Here is a 24,079-nt window from a genome sequence, read left to right as displayed (position 1 = left end):
CCTGGGCTGCTACTTTCCTTTTGATTGATTGACTGATTGACTGATTGATTTTTAAGTGTATTTATTTATTGTGAGAGAGAGAGAAAGCACGAGCAGGGGGAGGGGTGGAGACAGAGGGAGAGAGAGAGAGAATCCCAAGCAGGCTCTGCATGGTCAGCACAGAGCGCACAGAGCCTGACGTGGGGCTCGACCTCATGAACCATGAGATCATGACCTGGGCTGAAGTCAGACCCCCAACCGACTGAGCCCCCCAGGTGCCCGATTGCAACTTTATCAAAAATTTAACTGAGTTTTGCTATCACAGAATACTTAGAAATCCTGGCTCGACTCCTGGGAGATTCGCTCGTGTCTCAAACATATGAGTTGAGGCTCAGAGGCAGGATCACCGGAAGCGAGTGGGTCACACTCAGGCCTCACCTCCTACACTGCTTGCCCTTCCCAAGCCCCAGGCCGAGGTTTGCACAGGGGGCACAACCCCCCCGAGCCCCACACAGAGCCAGGCTGGCCAAAGCAGATGGCCAAGCCCCACCGGCGCCCCCAGGGGACCCTGTGCCCACTGCTGTCCCACCTGGGCCAAGAGCCCCTGCACGCCGTTTGAGTCAGAGCTCCCCATGCAACCCCAGTCCCTGGGACCCTGCCCGGGACTGGGGTCACCTCACAGAACTCTCCGGTGTCCCACAGATGTCCTGCTGGGCCCCTCCACCCTTCTCTGGGTGTGTGGCCCTGATCACTGATGCTCAGACTTCACGGCACCGACGGCCCGGCCCGCCTCGACCCTGCACACTGACGTACTGACAGCTCCCAGGCCTCAACCGACCGAGTCCGTTGCTTCGCATGTCGATGCCTTACTAGCACAGTCCTGCCACCCAAGAAAGGTTCCCCGTTGTACGAACTCCACCTGTTCTAGCCCCAGCTCGCACGTCCTCCTCTAGGAAGGACAGCACAGGAGGACCAGGCCTCTCCTCTCATTACACCTGTCACAGCGCTCAGGTGGCCCAGGAAAGGTTGCTAAGTTGCAAACCACAAAAACCCACCTGCCCGCGTGAACTCAGCAGCCAGGAGCAGAAGATGCAGCCACACAAGTTCAGGGTCACCGGGTCATGGAGGAAGGGTGTGACGGGACCCAGCTGGACTCAGACCAGCTGTTCTCCCTGCTGCCAGTCCCACCAGCACCCCCCACCCACACAAAGACACAGCCCTGCCTCTGCACCCCCCCACCCACACACGGGCACCGCCCCGCCTCTGCACCCCCCCAACCCAAACCAGGCACCGCCCCGCCTCTGCAACCCCCACCCACACGCAGACACCGCCGGGGGGTCCGTCGTATCCTAATGAGAGCACCTCTGCTCAGGATCCTTTGTGCTGGAAACACGGGACCCTCCACCGACAGAGAAGGGGACAGGCTGCCAAGAAGACCGGAAGCTACAGCCCATGATCCCAAGAACCTCAACACTGGGCTTGGCTCAGCAGTCATCAGGGCCCATCGGGCATTCTGGGTGACAGTGACCCTCTTTCTGGCTCATCTCACCGTGCCACATGCACGGTTGGCCCCTCCCCCACCCCGCCACTAGCAGGCGCGGGTGGCTGATCCCACCATCTGGAGGAGGTTCACCTGCCCCGTGATGCCCCTACATTCCAAGCAGCTGTTCTGACTCTAGCCGCCAGGTCTGAGCACCCCCAAAGCTGCAGTGTCCCCACCTGCCATCCCCTGTTCCCTGTCCCACTGCAGAAACCATATGTCAGCCCACCCAGTGCATGACTGCATCTGCGACCCACAACACAGACTGCCAAGGCACGCTTAGGAGTCAAAGGTGGCAACCCTTTCTCCCCTTCCAAAGTTGTCCTTGCCCAGAAAAACAATTCGCCAGGCCCAACCTAACTTTAAAACAACAGTACCTCTACTTAGCAAATCACAACCTACATACGGTATCACATGCCTTGTGACAGAAATACCATTCTTTGCAACATAACGGTTACAAATCCGAGAGAATCCCAAGCAGGCTCCATGTTCGGCTCAGAGCCTGATGCAGGGCTCTATCCCATAACCCTGTGATCATGACCTGAGCTGAAATCAAGAGCTGGATGCTTAAACGACTGAGCCACCCAGGAGCCCCGTGAACACATGCAATTTAGACGCATCACCTATAAGAACATGTGGGCGTTTGAGGAAAAGTCTCCATCCTCAAGGCAGCCGCTATGTGCCAGGAGTGGACAGAACATGGGTTGGATAAGGACATCAGGAACTGGGCTTGAGACTAAAGATAAGCTCTGTGGCATTCCTTCATTTGTCCGAGCCCTGAACCCAGATGGACCAATACCATTTCCACCATTTTCCTGGAAGGTAAGAGCACACGTGAGAGCTGGGAGTAGTTTAGAAGACTGTTAGCCGGCTATGCACCCTGGGGCCGGCCTCAGATCCAGGTTCTCCAGTCTGGGAATGCCGTCCTGGCTTCCTCGGCCAACACTGCTCACGCAAATGACACGTCTCAAAGTGGATCTAAGAAACTTACCCTGACACCTGAAGCAGAGCAAGGAGGGACGGACCTGTCTGAGCACGTTCTCAACAAAGCGACCATAAATACAACGTGCACAGCAGAGGCTCCAGAGAGAGATTAACTTGAGACTAACTGATAATTAGTTAGACCCTCGTAATGCTCAGTAATGACACACGTGTCTGCATCACACGTACACGGGCACGAAGGACGGTGAACTAAAGACTGAACCTATTTCTATACAAGCAAGTAGGAACAGGAACCATGATTTATAGGTGGGACAATTCTTACAGACGAAATGATGCCGACACAAGTGGATAGTGCTTCAGTCAAGTGCCCTGTACATAAAGATCTAGACCAGACGGGTACAGAAGTGGAGTGGAGAACTTCTGTGCGAGTTGTGCATAAGCAGCCGTGTATTTTAGCGCATGTATCTTACGTTAATGAACTCGGTGCCAATTAGGCGCTGATCTGTACGAAGCGCTGCCTTGTATGATCTGTAACTGCGATTATAACCACTGTAACCACAAGAAGGACCAGGATCCGAAATATTGCAGAAAGCACATTGATTATGAATCTTGGTCCTGCCCGTGTCCCAAATCGCTTCCCACTCTGGGAGGCAGAAACTCACTTCAGGCCCCTCCTCCTACTCCTGCCCGCACGGTAGATTCGTTCACCATTCACTGGCAGGCACCTATTTTCCTCAAATCTGGCCTAAACGCATCCTCCTGTTCCGTGCTGCCAAAGAGAGCCACTGGCTGGGTGAGAGGCAGACAGTGCTGTGTGTCACCTGAATCCCGTTGCCTGGATGGCGACCACCGCTATATTCCAATCTGGAACTTTCTACCGCGACTGCTAGAGAAGGTGCCACGAAACCCCACTGCCACCAAATAAATGCACTGGCTCCTGGTGGTCAGGGAGCAACTCTGGGCTAAATGCAGATGCTTCCTTAGGAGCAGACAAATGGGAGGCAGCAGCCTCCCTGAACGATTTCCCATGTTTTCCTACATGGAATTAATTTCAACACAGAGAAGACAGAGAAGCTGAGCTGAGTATAGATCTTTCTCATTGAAAGCCATTCAACGTCAAATAACCTCTTCTCCCCACTTCTTTGTGTCCTCGTCAGCAGAGATCCTCCAGTAATAACCCCCAACCTTCTGGGTTCTGCAATGACGCAAAGTGAGATTAACATGAAAACAAAGAGGGACGCTGAAATCTGGATTTCCCTCTACTTTCCTCTCTCCCGGTCCTTCCTGTCCTTCAACACCCCTTGAATTCTTCCAGGAGCGCTGGCTTGGAGCAGAGTCTCTGGTACCAAGAACCCCAATCCCAGGCTGCTGGTGAGTAATCAACTCATTCCAGGGTGACTCAAGAGCAGGGCAGTGTCCCCATCACATCTGGGATTGTTAAGGTAACGGAGCCGGTGCAAATATCCAGGCTCACTAGATACTGAGTGAGTCAAGAAAGTGACGGCTAGGGGTGCCTGAGTGGCTCAGTCAGTTAAGCGTCTGACTCTTGATTTCAACTCCGGTCATGATCTCACAGATCATGAGTTCGAGCCCTAGGTCAGGCTCTGTGCTCAAGTACCAGGGATTCTCTCTCTCCCTCTCTCTGCCTCTCCTCTGCTTGCTCTCTCTTTCTCAAAAAAAATAAATAAACTTTAAAAATTTCAAGAAAGAGCTGAAATGAACTTGGACAGCACATTATGAAAAACATTAAAAAACAAATCTACAGCATTGCCTCAGGAAGAGTCGGTCGGCGCCTTATGAACAGGCGCTCAGGGATCAGACACCCACACCCGAGAACAAGGAAATAAAGGTGAATCTCTCTACAGAGAGGGATCAAGATTCGCATTCCACATTTAATCCACTAATGGAAGAGAAGACACAGTCACTAGAATGAGTTGAACACTAAGGCAGTGACTTTACAGAAGGGATCCCAGGGCTTGTAAAGGAATGTTTGGAAACCAAAAGACAAAGTGCATGGCCGGAGCTGAGAAAACACAGCCTCCAGATTCTGGAGCGATCAAGTCCCAGACTTAGGGCACAGATGTCACACCACACTCTTCCTCTTGCATATTTTCTTACCGTTCTCTTCTCTTGCCTTTAAATAGCTACGATTTGTGCCGAGTAGCTGGGGATCCAGGCCCCCTTACTCACCCAAGGGACAAACTTCTTTTCAAATCCAACTATGGAAGATGTAAGATCTGGACATGTCCAACCTGCAGATTTGGGGCAATGTACACACAGGTCCTGGGGCTGCGACACCAGGTCCCATCGCCAGCCCCTCAGGCTCCCTGCCCTCTGGACTCCTGCACTCTCAAGGGGAGGTATGAAGAAAATCCCACCACTCACCCCATGCTCAGTCTGGCTAGGGAGCTAGGGCATAAACACACGGGAGAGAAGCTAACAGAATAGCAGACAGTGCCAGATGCTAAGTGAGCTGGGTGCATATTAAGAATTTTTAAGGCAGGGACGCCGGGGGGCTCAGTCGGTTTAAGCGTCTGACTCTTGACTTTGGCTCAGGTCATGATCTCACAGTTCACAAGTTCGAGCCCTGCATCGGGCTCTGGGCTGAAAATGCAGGGTCTGCTTGGGTTCTCTCCCTCCCTCTCTCTCTCTTTCTCTCTGCCCCTCGCCCACTTGCGTGGTCTCTCTCTCAAAATAAACGAACTTAAAAAAAAAAAAAAGAATTTTCCAGGCAAAGTTGTGGGTTTTGGCTGGAACGAGAGCAAAGAGAGAAAACTCCAATATGCAGAGGATGCCATAGGGACAAGGTGCCCTTCCCAACGTCCTAAGGCCAACGGGAGCTTTCCAGCGCGTCTTAGGAAGAATGAAAGTAGAGGAGGATGTCTTTCAAGAGGGAGAAATCCTCAGATGCTGAGTAATTACCCAGAAGAGATGAGATTCCTAAGACCTCAAAGGACAGAGATACCCCTAAGACACTTCGCAACTGAACTGATACAGAACCACATTTTCCACCATCGGCAGGTGCGGGGAGCCCCGGAGCGGAAGGAATCATCCTAAAACTAAGGAGCGTTACTTCTTCAGCGTTTGCGCACCTGAGTTCTGTTTGCACATCCTGACCCTGTCACAGAATTTATCTGACGACCCTGTTGAATTCAGCAACAAGTTGCCAGAGGCACCAACTAAAAACTTTGCTGGGGATGACCGGCAGCTTCCCCAAAGTCACTGTCACATTTTTGTCACCAGATGGCGAAAGCATCCTTTCCAGCTGCCGAGCTTGCTTTCAAAGTGCCAGGCAGCCACACTTGTTAACGTGTGATGCACTCGGAGGGAAATCACAAAGTCCCCTTCTATTTAAACCACCGGGTCTTATTAGCTTCCGATTGCCGGGAGCTGTGTTATTTGGGAGCTGGAGAAAAATGCTGGAGCGCTGCCTTTCAACTCTGCTTCCCCCCCACCCCCCGGAGTGAAACACACCCCCGAGTCTGGTGAATTGCCAAGAACCTCCGGGGAAGCAGCCTGAACTGGGGGTCTGGTTGGACCACCGCGCCTCTCCTGTACAAGCCTCATGCATGCGTCCCGGGCCTCCCCAGGTCTCCCTGCAAGAAGCCGGGAGATGCTATGCAGGGCACGGCTTTCTTTCCACAGTCCCCTCGAAGCAGATCTCTCCCCAAGGCTACGTCAGGTCGCTTACCTGAAACCGTCTTATTAAACTAGGCAAGGCACCTGCGAAGCTCCATTTCCACACGGTAAAACAGCAGGGTCCTTCAGGGATACCGATACACCTGCCTGCCAGCCTGCATCCTCCAGGCCTTCCATTGGTCAGGACCAGCACAGAGCGCTCGGACCTGCGTGCCCCTCTGCCCTGCCTTCTGTTCCCCAAAGTGAAATGGGCTTGATCCTTGGCCACCTTCCAGCCTCCAACACAAGCCACTGGCCACCCAGCGACAGAACACTGCTGCTCCCCAGGCCCTGCAGGAGAGATTATTTTTGTTGTTGTTGTTCTCTTTGTCTTTCCACTCTCTGTCAGAGAACGGATTTGCACACAAAGGGACTTAATTAAGAACTGTCCCCAGAAGCTGTCAGCTTTTCAGTAAGGGGAAGAAAACCACCCCGCCCACCACAGGACAGACTAACAGTACAACCGTCTGACACCCCAACGCCACATCAGAGAGTGGCTTTTCCTTCTTCGTGGTTTAGCTTGTGGCAAGACTGTCTAATCACGTCCTTCAAATCCCCTCGTGACGGATTCCCTCAGATTAACACAGATGACGAGGGAACTCACTTAAGGGAAAAAAAATGCTGGCCATGTTTACATGGTGCATTCTGCTTGGTGGCAAACAGCTGAGTAGCTTGGCTAGAAGAACACTGAACATTCTGGAATGTTCTGACCTGACAGATCACACGGTCAGATGAGATGCGAAAAAGACCATGCGGGCTTCCTGTCACGGAGTGTGTGTTTGGGTCCCCCCAAAATTAAAGTTGGAGCCTTAACCCCCCCAGTGGGATGGGAGCTGAGGTCAGGAGGGTGGGGCCCCAAGGTTTGATTCCTGTGCTTTAAATACAAGGAAGAGCCTGGCGATCGCGGTCAGCTTTCTCCCCATCATATGAGGACCTGGGGAGAAGGTGGCTATCTTGAGCCTCAACAGAACCAGACCTTGCTGGCACCATGATGTCGGACTCCCAGCCTCCAGAACTGTGAGAAGTAAATGTCTGTAAACTTCTGCAGTGGGGGCAGACATGTGCCCACAGTGGGCCAGCCCCTGGCCCCCAGACCCTGGCCCGCTGCACACAGAGCAGGGCAGGGAGAGAGGAGAGCCCGTGATCACAGGCAGCCAGACAGGGACCCCCACTGCTGGGATACTGGGTCTGCACAGAGCCCCTCTCCTCTGACCCTGGGAGCAGGGTGCCATTGAGATTTGGGGGGGGTTGGTTTACATTAATAGATGCTCTGCTCATTCAGATTCCTAAACTAAGCCCTGAATGGAAAGGACACATTGCCAACTGGGCACTGCCAGCCTGGGGCCAGACTGGGGCGGTAAGGGCCCCAGGGAAAGATGTTGTTAAAGCCAAACTTCACTGTTTTAAAAATGGGAAAATCTATAGCCTCTTGTGTTAGAATAAAGAGTGAAACATAAGTAATCCCTGGAGAGAAAGAAACAGGGCTTGTTCCTCATTTTATACCTAAATGACTAAAATGAAAAATCTCTCAAAGATGGGGCGCCTGTGGGGGACTCAGCCGGTTGAACGTCTGACTCTTGATTTCGGCTCAGGTCATGATCTCATAGTTTGTGAGTTCAAGCCCTGCGTGGGGCTCCGTGCTGACAGCATGGAGCCTGCTTGGGATTCTCTCTCTCTCTCTCTCTCTCTCTCTCTCTCTCTCTCTCCTCTCTCTCTCTCTCTTCCCCTCTCCAGCTTGTGCTTTCTCTCTCTAAATAAATCAACACTGAAAAAAAAAAGCCTTCCAAGGAGTAGGCTTTTAAAAGGTGGGTATGAGGGCGGGATGTGGGATTGGTTCTCTCTGAAGGATCACAAATTCAAAATTTTTTCAGGGGCCCGTCGCGTAAGAAAACAAGGTGGTGAACCAGGTGCATGATAGCGAGTGGTGGGGACTAGGGCACGCTAGGAAACTTAACACGCTGAGGCACCCATAGGCACATCTCATTCTAACCCATAGGCACATCTCATCCTAACAACACACACACACACACACACACACACACACACACACACCCCAGAAGAAAACAGAACCATGCCACTCCGTGTTGGCATTCTTCCTTCGAGACGGCAGGAATAAGGCTCGTCCTCGGCAGGGAGGAACAAAGACGACCCAAGAAGCACGTCTGTCTCCTCTGCCCAGAGCTGGCCAGGCTCCAGGAACAGGGCCCACGCTTCCCAGCTATCAGGTGGCCACGCAGACACTGGTCTGGACGACATGTGAGGTCAGAGTCTGACTGTCCTGAAGCTCCGTTCCGTGCACAGCAGTTGCCGATTCCCGGGAAGGTGCTGGACCGCGGCCCAAGCCCAGGGCTCACGCCGTTGGCCCCGCGCTCCTTTCCAAAGCTGAGCCTCTTCCAGAGCGTCCTGGAATTACAACAGGACGCTGCCAGCCTGTTCTTCTCCAGATAGGGAAGTCCCTGTCCGAGGTGGAGAAGACACGACAGGGCTCACTCACAAAGACATCCTCTTGGCTCTTAGGTCCCTGAGAGCCGACCCTGGCAGTCACCAGGTGCAAGATGAGCTTTCTTCCTTGGCTTCCTGGAGGGCATGGGGACCAGAGGGGATCTCCGCCCTCAGCTGGAGGTGACGTGAGCCGAGTTGATCCCTCAGGCTGCCTGCGTCCCTGGCTCTTCACAGGCCCAGGGGAAGCCAGTGGCCTTGTCTGATTTCTTTCTCTTCCAGTCTACCCACCCCTGAAATGTCTGCATGCGTGACATGGCTAAGCCACCAGCGGGTCAAAGAACACGTGTGCAGGGCATCCTGGCCACTGAGGACTCCCTGCCCCGTGGCTGTGGGGACAGAGATGCCCCCGTGACAACCTGTCCACTGGCCCAGGGCCGAGTGTCGCTCAGAATATAACCATCAATGATTCAAGAGGGGGACCAGGAGCCCAGCTATAGCTTCTGATACCTTCACGGGAATTAATAAGTAAGAGTCGTGGCTTGTTTGAAACTAAGTTTGTGTTTTCTCTGCCCTAAGCCTCCTACTGAGATACTGAAGGACCGCTTTCAAAAGTCACACGACATTCAAAAGTAAAATATGAGAAGTTGTTTTTAAAGCTGAACAAGGGAGATACATTTGTGTAGCATGTCAACCTTTGAGGAAAGCAAAAAGGCAAAACGGGAGGACCAATCATTCTGGTACACTTTGGTAGATACATTACTATTTATTTCTGAGCTGCCTCATGGACAACAGGTACCGAGAGCCAAGAAGGAGGGGCATATCATCTTGAAGTGATCTGAAGTTTAAAAAAAATTTTTTTCCCAATGTTTTTATTTTTGAGAGACAGAGAAGCAGAGAAAGAGCGGGGGAGGCAGAGAGAGAGAGAGGAGACACAGAATCTGAAGCAGGCTCCAGGCTCCAAGCTGTCAGTACTAAGCCCGACGCCGGACTCGAACTCACGAACCCGTAAGATCATGACCTGAGCTGAAGTCAGACGCTTAACCAACTGAGCCACCCAGGTGCCCTGAAACGATCTGAATTTTATTACAGGAGGGGCAGGAATGATCACCCACAGGCAAAGGGAGCTTGGTGGCGTCTGTGATCAGCAGTCCTGGAAAGCAGGAGGGCCTTTGCAACTGCTTACCTATGGCATGATTTGGCCTAAAGCTGAGCTAGCTGCACCCCACCCCCTGCCCTGGTAATAACTTTTTTCCAAGAACATTTACCAGTTGTATCTGATGGCATTTCCTGTTTGTTTAAGGATAAAGTTGGAACTCAAAATCCCTATCTGTAGTCCAGGTGTTCAATTCTAGCACTCCGGACGTTGGTTATCAGGGGCCGTTCTCCACCCTGTAGGATTTTGGCAGCATGTCTGGCCTCCACTCATTGGATGTCAGTAGCATCCCACCCCACCCCAGTTTTGACCACCAAAAACGTCTGCACCCATTGAACAAGTCCCCACAGGGGCAACATGACCCTCAGCTGAGAACCACTGGTCTATGCTTCAGTGAACAGTAACTTTTCTTCCATTCCTTCTTGACTCTGTGACTTGGCTTCCCAGGTCATGTTCTCCTTCCTGAGTTTCATCCTTTACACTGCATTTTGAAGTTCCCTTACTTATGGTTCGTTTGGTGGCATGCTCTATTTTTGTTTAAAAGTATCTTCATTCGGCCTCCTTCCTGAAGGATAGTTTTGCTGGATACGTAAATTGGATTAACTCTTCTTTTCTCTTTGTTCTTTAAACATGTTCTTCTACTGTTTGGGGTCTTTCTACCAGTGATAAGAAGTCAGCTGTCAGCCTAGTTACTGCTATTTTGAAGGTAAAGTCTGTTTTCTCTGGATGCTCTTAAAATCTTTTGCCTTCAGTGCTCTGCAGTCTCACTATGATATGGCTACAGGTGAATGTATTTTTGTTTATCTTTCTTTTTTTTAAATATTTTTTAATGTTTATTTATTTTTGAGAGAGACAGAATCGAGCAGGAGAGGGGGAGAGACAGAGGGAGACACAGAATCTGAAGCAGGCTCCAGGCTCCGAGCTGTCAGCACAGAGCCGGATGCAGGGCTGGAACCCAGGAACCTCTAGATCATGACCTGATCCGAAGTCAGATGCTTAACCAACTGAACCACCCAGGTGCTCCTGTTTACCTTTCTTTAAATTCCTAGGGATGCATTAATTGGAATATCAAGGTCTTTCAACTAGAATGTCTGGCATTCCATCCCTTCATTTTCCCTGTATTTTCTACTACCTCTTCCAGAATTCTGATCTGATCCATGTTAACTCTTCTCTGTCCTCCATGTAACAAAGCATCTCCTTCCTATGTTCCATCCGTGTGTCCATATTTCACTCTGGGTGACTTCTCCAAATCTTTCTGCTAGTTCGTTGAATTAGCTTATAACCTGTACCTGATGTAAAGCCGAACCCTCCCATTGATTATCAATTCAAACTATTATATACTGCTGTATACAAGTTCTACCTGATTCTTCTTCAAAACCAATCAGTATTGGGAATATACTTGTTTTGTCTACCTATGCATTTTATTTCAACATAGAGTTTTTGCATATTAAATAGTCTCATTTTTATTCCAACATCTGGGTCTCACTGGATTACTTTAGTCTCAGCAAACTCTTGCTTACGATGCCCCTTCTTGTGTGTAATTTTAATTTTGCTGTCACATTCTTTGGAACGCTACTTGTGGGATTCTTTGCGGCCCCAGGGGGAGGGTGCATTCCTCCTGGGGACATTTGTTTCTATCAGACACCTGTCGGCATTGCCAGCCAGGGATGCCCCCCACCCCACCCCACCCCGCCCCTCGCCTTTAAGCACAAATACCCCACCTGGATTTTCTGGACCATCCAGGGAAGCAGCTTCATGCTCGTAAGACAGCACACACACTAGATACAGCAAATGTTCAGAGAAAACCTGTCAGCTCAACTCAGCCCTGAGGCCCATCCAGGGGGGTCTGTCTGCACTCCTCCTTGGCAGGACATGCTTTTTGGGGGAGCATGGTCTTACGAGATACACCCCAGTGTGACGTTCTCTCTCCCTGGGGCCATGGGCTTGTCAGGTACCCCAGCCTCGATCCCAGGCATCAGACGATGCTCTCAGATGGTCACCACTGCAAGGCTGACTTTCCTGTCTGGATTTTACCTCTAGGGATTAATTTTTCTCAATTTTTTTTTCCCATTTCAGCTATGCTTTTAAGAAGATGAGTGGGTTTTTTTTTAATGTTTATTTATTTATTTATTTATTTATTTATTTATTTTTTTAGCGTTTATTTATTTTTGAGACAGAGAGAGACAAAGCATGAATGGGGAAGGGCCAGAGAGAGGGAGACACAGAATCTGAAACAGGCTCCAGGCTCTGAGCTGTCAGCACAGAGCCCGACGCGGGGCTCAAACTCACGGACGGCGAGATCATGACCTGGGCCGAAGTCGGCCGCTTAACCGACTGAGCCACCCAGGCGCCCCTAATGTTTATTTATTTTTGAGAGAGAGAGAGAGAGAGAGAGACAGAGAGACAGAGCACGAGTGGGGGAGGGGCAGAGAGAGAGGGAGACACAGAATCCAAAGCAGGTTCCAGGCTCTGAGCCGTCAGCACAGAGCCGGATGTGGGGCTCGAACCCACAAACTGCGAGATCATGATCTGAGCAAAGTCGGGCGCTCAACCGACTGAGCCACGCAGGCACCCCAAGATATGTTTTCTATGATATCTGGGATTTCACGAGCTTTGTTAAGTGCTGGGTTTTCAGGCTATTAGTTTTCTCTTTTCCCGGGCAAAGGGTGGTCTCACCATGTTTAAAGCAAAATCCTTTCCGCCATAACCAGAGATTATGGCACAGAGCCACACGGCTTCTTAATTTTCCATCCCTATGCTTCTCCATGGGCCTCGGGCTTCTGAGAGAACTCACAGGGCCATGGGCAGATGCCTGACATCATCCTTTTCTGCAGATTCGAAAGGCACTCCGTGTCCTGGCCGCACCCCAGTGCCCGACAGAAATAGAATGAGAAGTGAAATCCAGCTGGCAGGATCTCAGGCTTGGAACAGAAACAGCAAAAAAAGGATTTCCAGCTATGTGGTCAGAAGCATACCACAAAGGATGGCTGTAGGGCACACAGGCTAGGTGGAAAAGCATCATCTTCCACCCAAACTCACAATTGTGCTCTTTGAGACAAACTCTTCTCCTCTTCCCCCTAGAAACCTGTCCCAGGCTTGCCCTGTCATTTAAAAACAAACCTTCGACAAGAGTTTAGATGGGCAGCTTCCAGCTGGGTGCCTTGCAGAGCCCCATGATTCTTCTCACAGCACATCACACACCTTGTGGTCACTGCCTGTGAGGCTGGGGTCACTGCCCGTTTACTGGGGGCACTTCAAGGTTTGGCGTTATGTCTCCAGGATCGTGTCCAAAGCCTGGCAAATATTTACCCCCCAAAATATATTTAAAAATGTTTTGAGGTTTGTTTTTGAAAGAGAGACAGACTGTGAGTGGGGGAGGGGCAGAGAGAGAGAGGGAGACACAGAATCCGGAACAGCCTCCAGGCTCTGAGCTGTCGGCACAGAGTCTGACATGGGGCCCGAACTCACAAAGTGTGAGATCATGGCCTGAGCCAAAGTCGGACGCTTAACCGACTGACCACCCAGGCACCCGCAAACAAAAATTTTTGAATTAAAAAATGCAAGAAGAAATTCTTGTTGGGATTGATCAGATTTGGAGATACCTTCCACCAAAGGAAATATTTATGGGAAAACCCCGGAGAGGCCCTCCCTAATGCTGAACCTCCACAGTCCGTCTTCCCAGGGACTAAAAACCCTCCAGGGGGGTAGTCACCTTCCACAAGAGGCACGCTCACCAGGGAAGCCCCCAGAAACCACATTCACCTGGCTGCAGGCTTATTCTCTCTCTCTCTCTCTTTTTTTTTTTAGTTTGTTCAGAGCTTTGTAGGTTCAAATTGCCTTCACGTATATCTTATTTACTTCTCATAAACTGAGAGATAAGCAGGATACTCTTTACTTTGGACCACTGGAAAGTAGGAGGCTCTGAGAATTGTTCAGGGGTACGAGAATGAAACAGAACAAGGGCTCACACAGACATCTTTAGAGGGTTAAGTGCTCTGTCCTAGAGGACGCTGAGACCCTCCACTCACACTGAAGGAGGCGGACACTCAGGATGTCCTACTCGGAAGGACACAGATAACTTATTTTGTTCTAGATGGCCTGAGTCAAACCCACAAAGATAACCCCTTGGCCAAGTTGGCCCAGCACTGGACACAAATGTGGGGCAGGTGTCCCAAACCTGTTCGAGCTTTCCCTTCTCCACGTACCTGGGATTCTCGTGGTCACACACAAGATGCCACTTCATGACCATATGGTCACAGGCATAAGATGGCATAGTTGGAAGGGCAACAGTCTAGGACTCAGATCCTGGTTCCATCATTTACTAGCTCCATAACTTGGATCAAGTCACTTAACCATGTTGAATCTTAAAGGTCAACACCTGGCCACATCTGAAAGTTTCAGAGAAAGCATATGGACTTCCCCCTTTAAAACAATTGTTACTCTTAGGGCGCCTGGGTGGCTCAGTCAGCTGAGCGTCTGACTTCAGCTCGGGTCATGATCTCGCAGTTCATGAGTTTGAGCCCCACCCCGGGCTCTGTGCTGACAGCTCAGTGCCTGGAGCCTGCTTTGGATTCTGTGTCTCCCTCTCTCTCTCTCTCTCTCTCTGCCCCTCCCCTGCTAGTGCTCTGTCTCCCTCTCTCTCAAAAATAAATAAGCATTAAAAAAATTTTAAAACAAACTACTACTGTTTAAATGGCTTTGGGCAAGAAAGGCAGAAACCGACAGGTCCAGAATTGAGAAAATCTTACTCAGAACCCAAGCAAACTCAGGCTTAGCAACAACACAAGCATCCGGCCGACTAGAGAACATTAGCTTTACGCAGCTTGATTCATTGTACTTTGCAAAGGTAAATAATAATAGTATTGTTTTATGTTAAGTAACATCAACTGGAAGAACGGAAATAAATACCATGCAACTGAAAAATATGATGAATGTGTCTGTCTCCTGGCACCTTTTCATAATTGCAATAGAGATCTACTTGGAGCTTTTGATTCCAGATTTCATGGAGGAAGTTTTTTCATTACTAAACTTCTGGAAAGGAGACTCTGCAGCAGGGTTAATCATGGGTCAGACACTGACGCCCTGGGAGAGCCTGGGCTCCCCGGCGGCCCCACATCCCCGTGCCTGCAGATCTCTGTCCAGCTGCCTCTGGTTCAACAGGCCTCTCACTCTGAAAAACAGGCGAGCAAGCAGTACTTATTAATAATGCAGCGTCTCTTTTTCTTCAAAGACTTCCACAATTGCTAATCAGAGTTCCTGATCACTACAAGAGCCACCGCAGATAGGCGAAACTGGCATCACACGACCCAGAAGCCAAGACTCGAGCAGTGTTCGTGTTCCTGGAGGGCCTTACCCACAGGCGGGGGTTGTATAAATTGCTTAGACGCTACAAAGCACCGGGACAATCTTGCAGACCCCCCGCTTCTAACCTCACAGTCCCCCAGGGCATCAGGAGACCCCGTGAGGGGAACAACTTAATTTTGCGGCTCAAACTGCAATCGTTTTCTGTTGGTAAACTCCAAATCTGACCTGCTGCCTGCCTTTCTGCCTGGTAGTCATCGGGGCAGATCTGAAACTGCTCCAGGGAGCCCCCACCGGAGAGCCGCTCATTAGTTGTGTCTGGCTCACAGATCTACCGCCATAAACAGTACAGTAGGTCCTAACAGCGCTCGGAATGGAATAGGCACAGAACGACAGTGGTTTAGGTGGTCTGCCTGCCTGGCTATGCTTCTCGGGCAGTGAGTTTATCACCAATCACCCCTGTACCTTCTTTGTAAATTCTTTCTTCAATCGTACTTGCCAGGGAGGCTTCCCCTGGCCACAGTCCTTGTATCTCCTTGGGCTCGTCCATGTGAGGTCAACTCTGGCCTCCGACACCTGTTATGGCTATGTTACAGCCTGGACTGTGCCCTCCCTCCCAAATTCTCAGGTTCAGGTGCCAACCCCCAGTACCTCCAACTGTGACCGTATTTCGAGGCAAAATCTTTACAGAGGCAATTAAGTTAAAATGAGGTCATCCAGGTGGGCCCCAATCTAATATGACCTGTGTGAGGAGACTGGACGCAGATGCACACAGAGCGTGAACTTGGTGAGGACACAGGGAGAAGACGGCCATCTACAACACCAAGGAGAGAGGCCTCCGAAGAAACCAACCCTGCCCCCACCTTGATCTCGGACGCCCAGCCTCCAGAACCGTGAAGCAATAAATCTCTATGGTTTAAGCTGCCTGGTCTGTGGTCCTTTATGACGGCAACGCCAGCAAATGAGCATGTCCCCAGGAAGCAGAGAACACGTGAAAATGCCATTCGTTTTAAAAAATAAATAAATAAATACAAACCAGCAGACCAGGCTTCCTTCTCCAAAGTTGGATACCTGCTTGTGTAAGTTGAAGAACAGGCCACTTGGTGGAATTTGAGAGGCAGTGGAGAAAACTCCACCAGCAACTACATTTTTACATGGCTACACAAATTAAGTTGGAAACATCCCTAGAGACATGAGAATGTTACTCTAGTCATTACCAGCGTAAGGGGATTTCGTGCGCGCGGCGAGTGAGGTCTTCCGCTGACATCTGGCCGAGATTATCAGCCAGGCTGCGAAGAAGAGGGATTGTGATGGCGTCTGTAGGGAGCAGGGAGAGGAGGGAAAAGACGAAACTGTGAAAATTGGGCAAAGAGCCACGTGCCCAAGAAAGAGCAGCCCAGGAAGACGGAGGGAAGCCGCCTCGCAGGGGCCAGATGCACAGCATCACAGGCACCAGGCAGGATCTGTTTCCCAGACAGATGCCCAGAGTGAGCCCCCAGGCTTCATCACTACCTCCCTCTCTCTGGAGAAGCACCGAGCAGACGCCTCAGACGCCCGTGTGCCTCCCGGGGAAGGAGGCCCAGCACTGGCCTCCCTTTCCCCTCCTTCCTTGCTGCGGTGACCAGCATTCCAAGCAAGACACACACGGACCACAACCCCCGTTTCCTTAACCTTTTCTTGGGAGAAGAGCAAAGCGCTTCAGACAGAACGTGCTCTCCTTTTCCACTGCCCGCACACGGTGCTGTGCAAACTACAGACCACACTAGCGGAGCTCTCGCTGAAAGCCGAGAACCTCCAGAGCAGAGAGGTGGAGAGTGGTCGTGCCCGGGCACTCGGCACCGCAGCTGGGCGTAACTGCAACCCCTAGTCACAGAAACGAGCATGACTTACACATCGTGCAGAATGAAATCATTAGGGGGTTGTACGTGTTAGGGGAGCAAGCGCGTCACCGAACGTGTAGAAGCTTTGCAACATTCATGCACGTGTCCATCCTGGCAGCCGCTGATGACTGGATGAAAGTTGAGAATGAAGTACCACTTGGAGACGAGAGATGTACTTAACACTCAAAAGAGAGGTTCACGGGTACCTTAATTCTTCCCAAGATTATCATCTCTCCAATCTCCCGTTTGTTGCCAACATCCCCCATCTCCAGAGGCTGCAACACGTTCTGCTTCCTGACTACCCATTTTTGAATCACATAAGAGTCCCCCCCACCCCCACCCCCTCCCCGGCTCGCAAAGGCAGCTCCGTGGCACCCAGCACTTAGCGATGAATTACTGCAACACAAGTTTGAATTCTTCTCTCTGTCTGTCATCTCAGGCAGATGACTGGCCACCCTGTGATGTGTCTGGGATTTTTAGATCGAAATGCAGCTGACTTCGTGAGACTCTTTTAGGAAATGACTATAAAACAAGATACAATGCAACCAACAAATGCAATCGATAAAAACTAACGACTTGCCTTTGTTCTTATAACCCTGAGAGATTTTTCTCATGAGCCTAAAACTCAAGAGAATTATTTTGTTGGGCCCATGCCTACAGCCCCGGCCCAGGCCAACATGGAAGGTACCTCTGGGTAGGGAAGATACCTCTTCCCAGGGTAGATACCTACCTCTGGGTAGGGAAGGTACCTCTGGGTAGGTACCTGGGAAGGTACCTGGGTTTTGCCAGGACCTTTGCCTCAGCACCAACACACCTGGGGAGACATGTGCCCAGCTTCCCACTAGCAAGGGAGCCTTGTGAGGGCAGGGCGCCTACCTAACTCCTGGTGTATGGTCAGGGTCTGGTTCATAGGAGTTTCTCGACAAAGTTGTCTTTGTTTCTTCGAAGGGCTGGAGTGAACAACTGTGCTAAACAGGCTGGCCTGGGGATGCATCCTGGGCATGAGGCCGTTAGAGCTCCAACCAGCCTTAGCTAACAGATGAGGAAAACAACCCCAGAGGAAAGATGCGATTTGTCCTTGTTCTGGTTAGTGGCAAGGCCAGGATGGACACCTGTTTTCCTACTCTAAATCCCAGCACTCCTTCCACACTTGCTACCTCATCTACAGATAGGTCCTTCCTGGCTTTCTATTTCTACCACACCAGGGATTGATTCTTCAAATTCCTTAGGGGCCATCATATCCTGGGCATATCCTGAATGTGTGGATATCCGAGGCTGGGCTCCGGGGGCCTCCAGCAGGATTCCTTCCCCCCTGCCTTCCCTCCCTGCTCAGTGCTGGGGGCTGCAAGCCCCAGGACGCCCCCTGTCACCCAGGAAACCCTCTCTCTGCCCAGTCAACAGGCCACGTGTCCAGACAGGCCTCCCTTGGGGGGTCTGGATGAAGATCTGTGCAGTTCTGCCCAGGCCACGGAGCAGGGGAGAGGCAGGGCTGTTAGAGTTCCCCAAGGGACCAGCACGTGCAAGGGGCCAGCATCTCCATCCAAACCTGTGCCCCAGCGGGGCTGGGCTTCTGTTTCACATAGCAGCATGTAAGGGGAAAAGCAGACAATGTGCATTAGCACAGCTCAGCCTGACTCATGAGTCTGCTTCTTAACGGCAACCTTGTCTTCATTCTGTTATTTAAATATTCTGTGCCTCAGTTTCCTCTTCCCCATCAACCGGAGATCACAGGTAAGCATCTGTTTCACAGTATGTAATGACGTTTAACCAAGTTAACACACGGGAAAAACGCGGCCTGCAGCCTGACGCACAGTAGGCGCTCAGGAGACAGCCAGTGCTGTATACACTGTTACTAGTATGCCCCTAAAATAATAATAATGATGATGATGATAATAACAATAATAATAACCCTAAACCGCACTTTCTGGTTTTTGCCATCCACTGTGTTTTGGCATCCAATGAGCAAGCATTTTCTTTTCCTTTTGAGGACATTTGCGTGATACTCCACCCCATAATCTGGGGAGATGGCTTATTTATAGGAATGGTCTCCCTTAATTAGCTATTAGCAGAAGACTATACCCCAAATGGCACGCCGAATTACCCCGTGTTTGGAAACAGGTTGAGCATTTCAGCGGCCACGCTTTTTAAATTAGAAGCAGCGGATTACCAGGGACAGCACAGCCAGTTAGTGCTGGGGGGGGGGGGGGGCGGGGGCGGCCGTCCCCTCAATGCCGTGGGCCTCACCCTCTCCAAACCGTTTCACAGCGAAGACCCGAGGAATTAATGTGGATCGGCCACTTTGCCTTAAAGATTACCTCCGCTCTGAAAAGACAGATCGTGTTGAGGGGACGCGAGCACAGCGCTGTCCGCCTCTGGGAACCAGAACGCGCCTCTTCTTCAAAGTGGGGGCGCCTAGCGCGCGGGGAGGTTTCACCCCGCGGCGGGAGGTGCAAAGTGGCCCCGGCGGGCGCTCGCCTCTTACCACGAACTCCTCCAGAGTCTGGTAGGTCTTGCCCCGGAACTCGCAGTAGTTCTTCCTCTCCTTGCACTGCGGACAGCACTGGCTCGTGTCGACGTGGATGCAGCGCGGGTGCAGCCGCGGGCACTCGGGCTGCGCGCACAGCGGCCCCTCCTCGGTGCACAGGCACGGGCAGGCCGAGGGGCCCGGCGCGAACTTCTCCCCGATGGCGTACACGAAGCCGCTCTCGTCCACGCAGCCCTTTCCGCGGTAGTCCGGGTACGCGTACTCCTCCGGCGGTTCCGGCGTGGGCGCCAGGTCCGGGCCGGCCGCGTCCTGGGCGGCGGCGGCAGCGGCGGCGGCGGCGGCAGCCGGGGGCTCCCCCTGCGGGGTGTCCCCGCGGGCCCGGCCCTGCAGGTCCCCTGCCTTGGCGCCCCCGCCCTGGGCGGCCCAGGCCTGCTTCTGCTTGCTCCACGCCTCCCGCCCGGCGAGCCCGCGGCCGCCCTTGCTCTTCCAGTCCCGGCCGCCGCCGCCCTCGTCCCTCGCGGGGCGCCCGAGCTCGCTCACCCGCCCCGGGCCGTCCCGAGACGCGTGCTCGCGCTTCTCCTGGCCCGGCTGCTCCGGCGCCTGGGCCAGCTTCTCCAGCGGGATGCTCGGACTGCACAGAGCCACCATCAGGCAGCAGGTGACCAGGAGGGAACTGGACAGCGCGCCAACTGCCATCGCAGTGCAGCTGGGCATCCCCTACCACGTCCCGGCGGGCGGGCGGGCGGGGAGCGCGGCCGAGGGGCGAGTCGCATTCACAGCCCGGGGGCGCGCCGCCGCCAGCCGGGAGCCGCCGTCCCTGCGGAGAGAACAGCAGCACAGCTGAGCCCCGCGGCCCGCGCGCGCCCGGCCCCCACCCGGCCCCGCGCCGCCCGGCCCCGGCAGCGCTCTAGAGGAACGAGCCGCGCGGCGCGGGCGGGGGCAGCATGCCCAGCGTTGGGGCCCCGCCGGCCCCCCAGACCTCACAGATGGGGCACGCGGACGTGGCGGCGGGGTCCCCGAGAGACGCCGGCCGGCGGCGTTTCTCCCGCGGCCGCGGCTAGCGGTGGGGACGGCCCTGGGCGGGTGGCGGAGCCTCGGCTGCCGGAATGCAGCGAGCCGGTCCCGCGCCCCCCTGCGAAACTCGGATGGAGCCACATAATCCGGGAGCCCGGGGTGTGCCCCCTGGGGTGCCAGCCACGCGGTCTCAAAGGTTACTCAATGGAGAATTCTGCAGCGGAGTTGGGCACGGGAGACCGTGCGGGAGGATATGGGGGTCCCCCCTGGCTCTCCTTAGGGCCTTTGGGGAACGGGGAGGGAGGGGGTTAACAGAGCTCCCAGGACCCCGTGATTCATTTCCCAACAACTTTTTAAATGCCTGCTGGACAGGGAGCAGAAGCCACATCCCCGCCCTCCTCCCCGGGCCCAGAAGCTCGAGAGGATGTCCCTGACCGCCCCCGGCGGCGGGCTCGGGGGTCCCGGAGGCTTCGGCTCCCCCACGGGTCCCCCCGCGCCCTGCCAGCCGCTCAGCGACTCGGAGCGTTGGCTAGAGATCCCCGAGCGGGCCGCAGCGCTGGGTTCGTGATCGCTTTCACCCGGGGGGGAGGGGGGGGAGGGAGTCGTAGCGGTGGAGCCCGAAGTGCCCAGGCAGCAGCACCAAGCAGTGCGTTGGGGGAGCTGGGGGTGCAGGGCGGGAGCGAGTCCCATTCACTCTCCCCATCTCCCAAAGCCTCTCTGGATCCCAAAGTTTCTGCCGCCCAAAGGGGCCACGAGAACCCTAGACGCGCCGCAGGGTGCGGGCAACCCAGCCTCTCCCCACCTCGCCGTCCATCCTCCACCCCTCCACCCGGCGCGCTCCAGGGGGCCTTTACCCCGCCCCCTCCCACCGCCCAAACCCCCCTCCTGGAGACCTGGAACGACCGTGCCCTGTGCTCACTCCCAGCCCCGGCTCGATGGACCGCAGCCCAGGGCGAGCCACCAGATTACAAACTTGGGGTCGGGGGTTCGGGAAGATGGGGTCCTCCCGAGCAGCCAGAGGGCGGAGCGGTGCCCCGGGCGCGTCCCGGCGCGCTGGGCGTCGACACCCCACATGCACCCTAGGGCCCCGGGGGCAGGCGCGCAGCCTACATACATGAGCGCAGGGCGCGGGCCGGACGCCGGGCTCGCGGCGGGCTCCGGGGCGGCAGCGGCGGGCGCGGTCCCGGGGCGCCGGCGCCCATCCTCCTGCCGGCGGGGGAGCCGCGCGGGGCGCAGCGCGGTGAGGGCAGCCCCACCTGCGCGCTCCGCCCGGCGCGTGCACCCGGCTAGGGCGGCTCCGCGGGCTTGCCCGGCGCGCTGCCCAACTCGTGTCCGCGCCCGCGCCGCCCTCCGCCGCTCCGCCCCGGGTCTCGTCCCCGCGGCTCCGCCGCCGAGCGCGCCCTGGGGCCGCCGGACTCGGCCTCGCCTTCTCCAGCCGCGGGGCGCGGGGAGGTCGCCGCGCCAGGTGACCGGAGGCCGGGCCGCCGCGGCGCGTCGGAGGGAGCCAGGAGAAGCCCGGAGCGCGGCGGGCGGGCGGCCGGGCGAGTGGTACCGGGCCGGCCAGGGAGCCCGCGCGCCCGCCTCCCGCCGCCTCCCGCCTCGCGCGCTCCCCGCTCCCTCCTCGGCGGCCCCCGCTTTCTCGCCAGGCGTCGCTGCGGCGGCCTGGCGCCGCGGGGAGTGGGGGACCTCCCGCCCCTTCGCTCCCGCGCCCGGCAGCGCGACCCACCTGTCAGTCCCCCGCGCGGCCGCCTGCCCACCCTGGCTGCCGTTCTCCTGCCTCGTCACTCACTCTCCACTGCGCCTTTCATCCGCGCCTTTTTCTTTCCTTGATTCTTTTCTTCAATTTCTTCCTTCCTAATTACCCCCCCCCCCCAGGCCTTCCTGCCTGTGGACAGCTTGGTTTGGCCCCTGTTGAAAACCCCCTAAAGTGTTCGATTTGGAATTCGAAGGCCGCGTTAGCTTAGCCGACTGTCGCGAGTTATTTTCCTCTTTACATGCGGAGAGACACAGAGGTGTATAGACGGGTGAGAGTAAGAAACGCATAAAAATCCGGACAGCGTCCCTTCTGAATCTCTGCCAACCTCTCTCCCGCCCCTCAGTGTCCCTTTCCCTGCTCGCTCTCTGTCCCCCACAAGTAGAAACGTCTCGGGTTAATTTTGTAAGGATGCTCAACTGCTAAGCAGAGAGCCCCGTGCGGTGCAGAGTTGGATTTGCTCTTTGATCCTGGGCACCGGATAGTAATGTTACTTTTCTTGGATAAAGGGGAAAAAAGGTACCTGTTCAAATTAACTCCAAAAATGGAATTTTTGTAAGGCTGTGCATTCCCCGGGCCAGGTCACCAGAGAATCCCTGAGAACGCTCCGGTGCAGAACACCCCTCTTCCCCGCCAAGGTCAGGCTCTGAGGAGTGGGAGAGGGGAGGAGGACACTGAGACAAATTCCTGTTCTCCCACACCAGATGAACATGGAGTGCCACAACGGACAGGGGGCCACAGGAAGCCTGGGGGCACGCTGCTTCCCCTTAACCACACAAACAAAAACAAAACTAAACTAAACTAACAACCAAAAAAAAAAAAAAAAAAAAAGAACAGAAAAGAAAACCCAACAACCCAAACCCAAAAAACACAAAAAACAAAACAAAAAATAAATAAAAATTAAAAACCACTTCCAAAATGATTTGAGCCTTTCTGCCTTAGAGTTCCTAACATCCCTTCTTCCTGTCACCTCACCTGGAGAGGCAGGTCACATTGTCCCAGGCTAATTCTTCTTCAGTCTTTAACTATCACATTTGTTTTGCCAACTGCTGTCATGTGGTTGCACTGGGGGTGGTCCTAGGTACAGGTGACTAATAATAAAATCCTACAAGTATGTGCCCAAGATTCTACTTCTAGCTGAAAAATTGGTTGGGGGTCCGATTGAGGGAATCATGATGTCTCTATATCGATCCCGCCTCAATCAGTGTTCTCCTGGAATCAGAAAGCCTTTGTCCCAGCCTCCTGGGCACAGTGGAGAGCCACAATTATGAGACAGTGAGGCTCGCAGGAAGAAGCCTGACAAAATTAGGAGCTAATTGTGCGACCCAGCATCCAAACCACTTTCTGTCAGATGCTCTCAGAGGTGGTGGGATGGAATGAAGGGGGGGGGGGAGGAAGCAGTTTTAGAAGGATTTCTGCCCTTAGTGAAGAAAAACAATACCCGTGCAGCCTTGATTAGCTGAGAAATTCAAGGAAGTACTGGGACTTTGCAGGCTTCAGAAGAATTTATTGCATTGGCAATAAATTGTTCAGTTCCTTCCTCCCTCCCTCCCTCCCTTCCTTCCTTCCTTCCTTCCTTCCTACCTCCCTCCTTCCCTCCCTCCCTTCCTTCCTTCCTTCCCTCCTTCCTTTCTCCTTTTCTATTCTTTCTTTCCTTCTGTTTTTGTCTACTGTCTCCTCAGGCTACAGATTAAGAGGCAGCAGCAGACAGATCACTTGGTGTCTCAGGAGCTTGCTTTTCCCATCTTCAAAAGGAAGAAAAGAAAATCTGCAATGGATAGGAAGCCTGGCGTGCTCTGGGACTGTGGCATATTTCTGCCCCCAGTATGTTCCTTCCGTCTTTCCTTCTGGGTGCTGGAGTTAAACCCATCGGCAGAAGCACAGCCTTGCTTACTTAGCAGTGAGTCTGAGA

General features: G+C 53.6%; 1 protein-coding gene across 1 annotated transcript in view; it reads right to left on the bottom strand.

Moving 5' to 3' along the window:
- Positions 1–20,114, bottom strand: part of VWC2 (von Willebrand factor C domain containing 2) — a 123,893-nt gene extending 103,779 nt beyond the window's left edge. The window contains exon 1 of the mRNA XM_047850150.1: positions 19,398–20,114. Coding sequence (XP_047706106.1) covers positions 19,398–20,114 — 717 coding nt within the window. The remainder of the gene's footprint in view (positions 1–19,397) is intronic.
- Between the last annotated feature and the right edge of the window lie 3,965 nt (positions 20,115–24,079).

This window comes from Prionailurus viverrinus, chromosome A2 (assembly GCF_022837055.1).
Source record: "Prionailurus viverrinus isolate Anna chromosome A2, UM_Priviv_1.0, whole genome shotgun sequence".
Lineage (NCBI taxonomy): Eukaryota > Metazoa > Chordata > Mammalia > Carnivora > Felidae > Prionailurus > Prionailurus viverrinus.
This window is presented reverse-complemented; position numbering and strand designations above follow the sequence as displayed.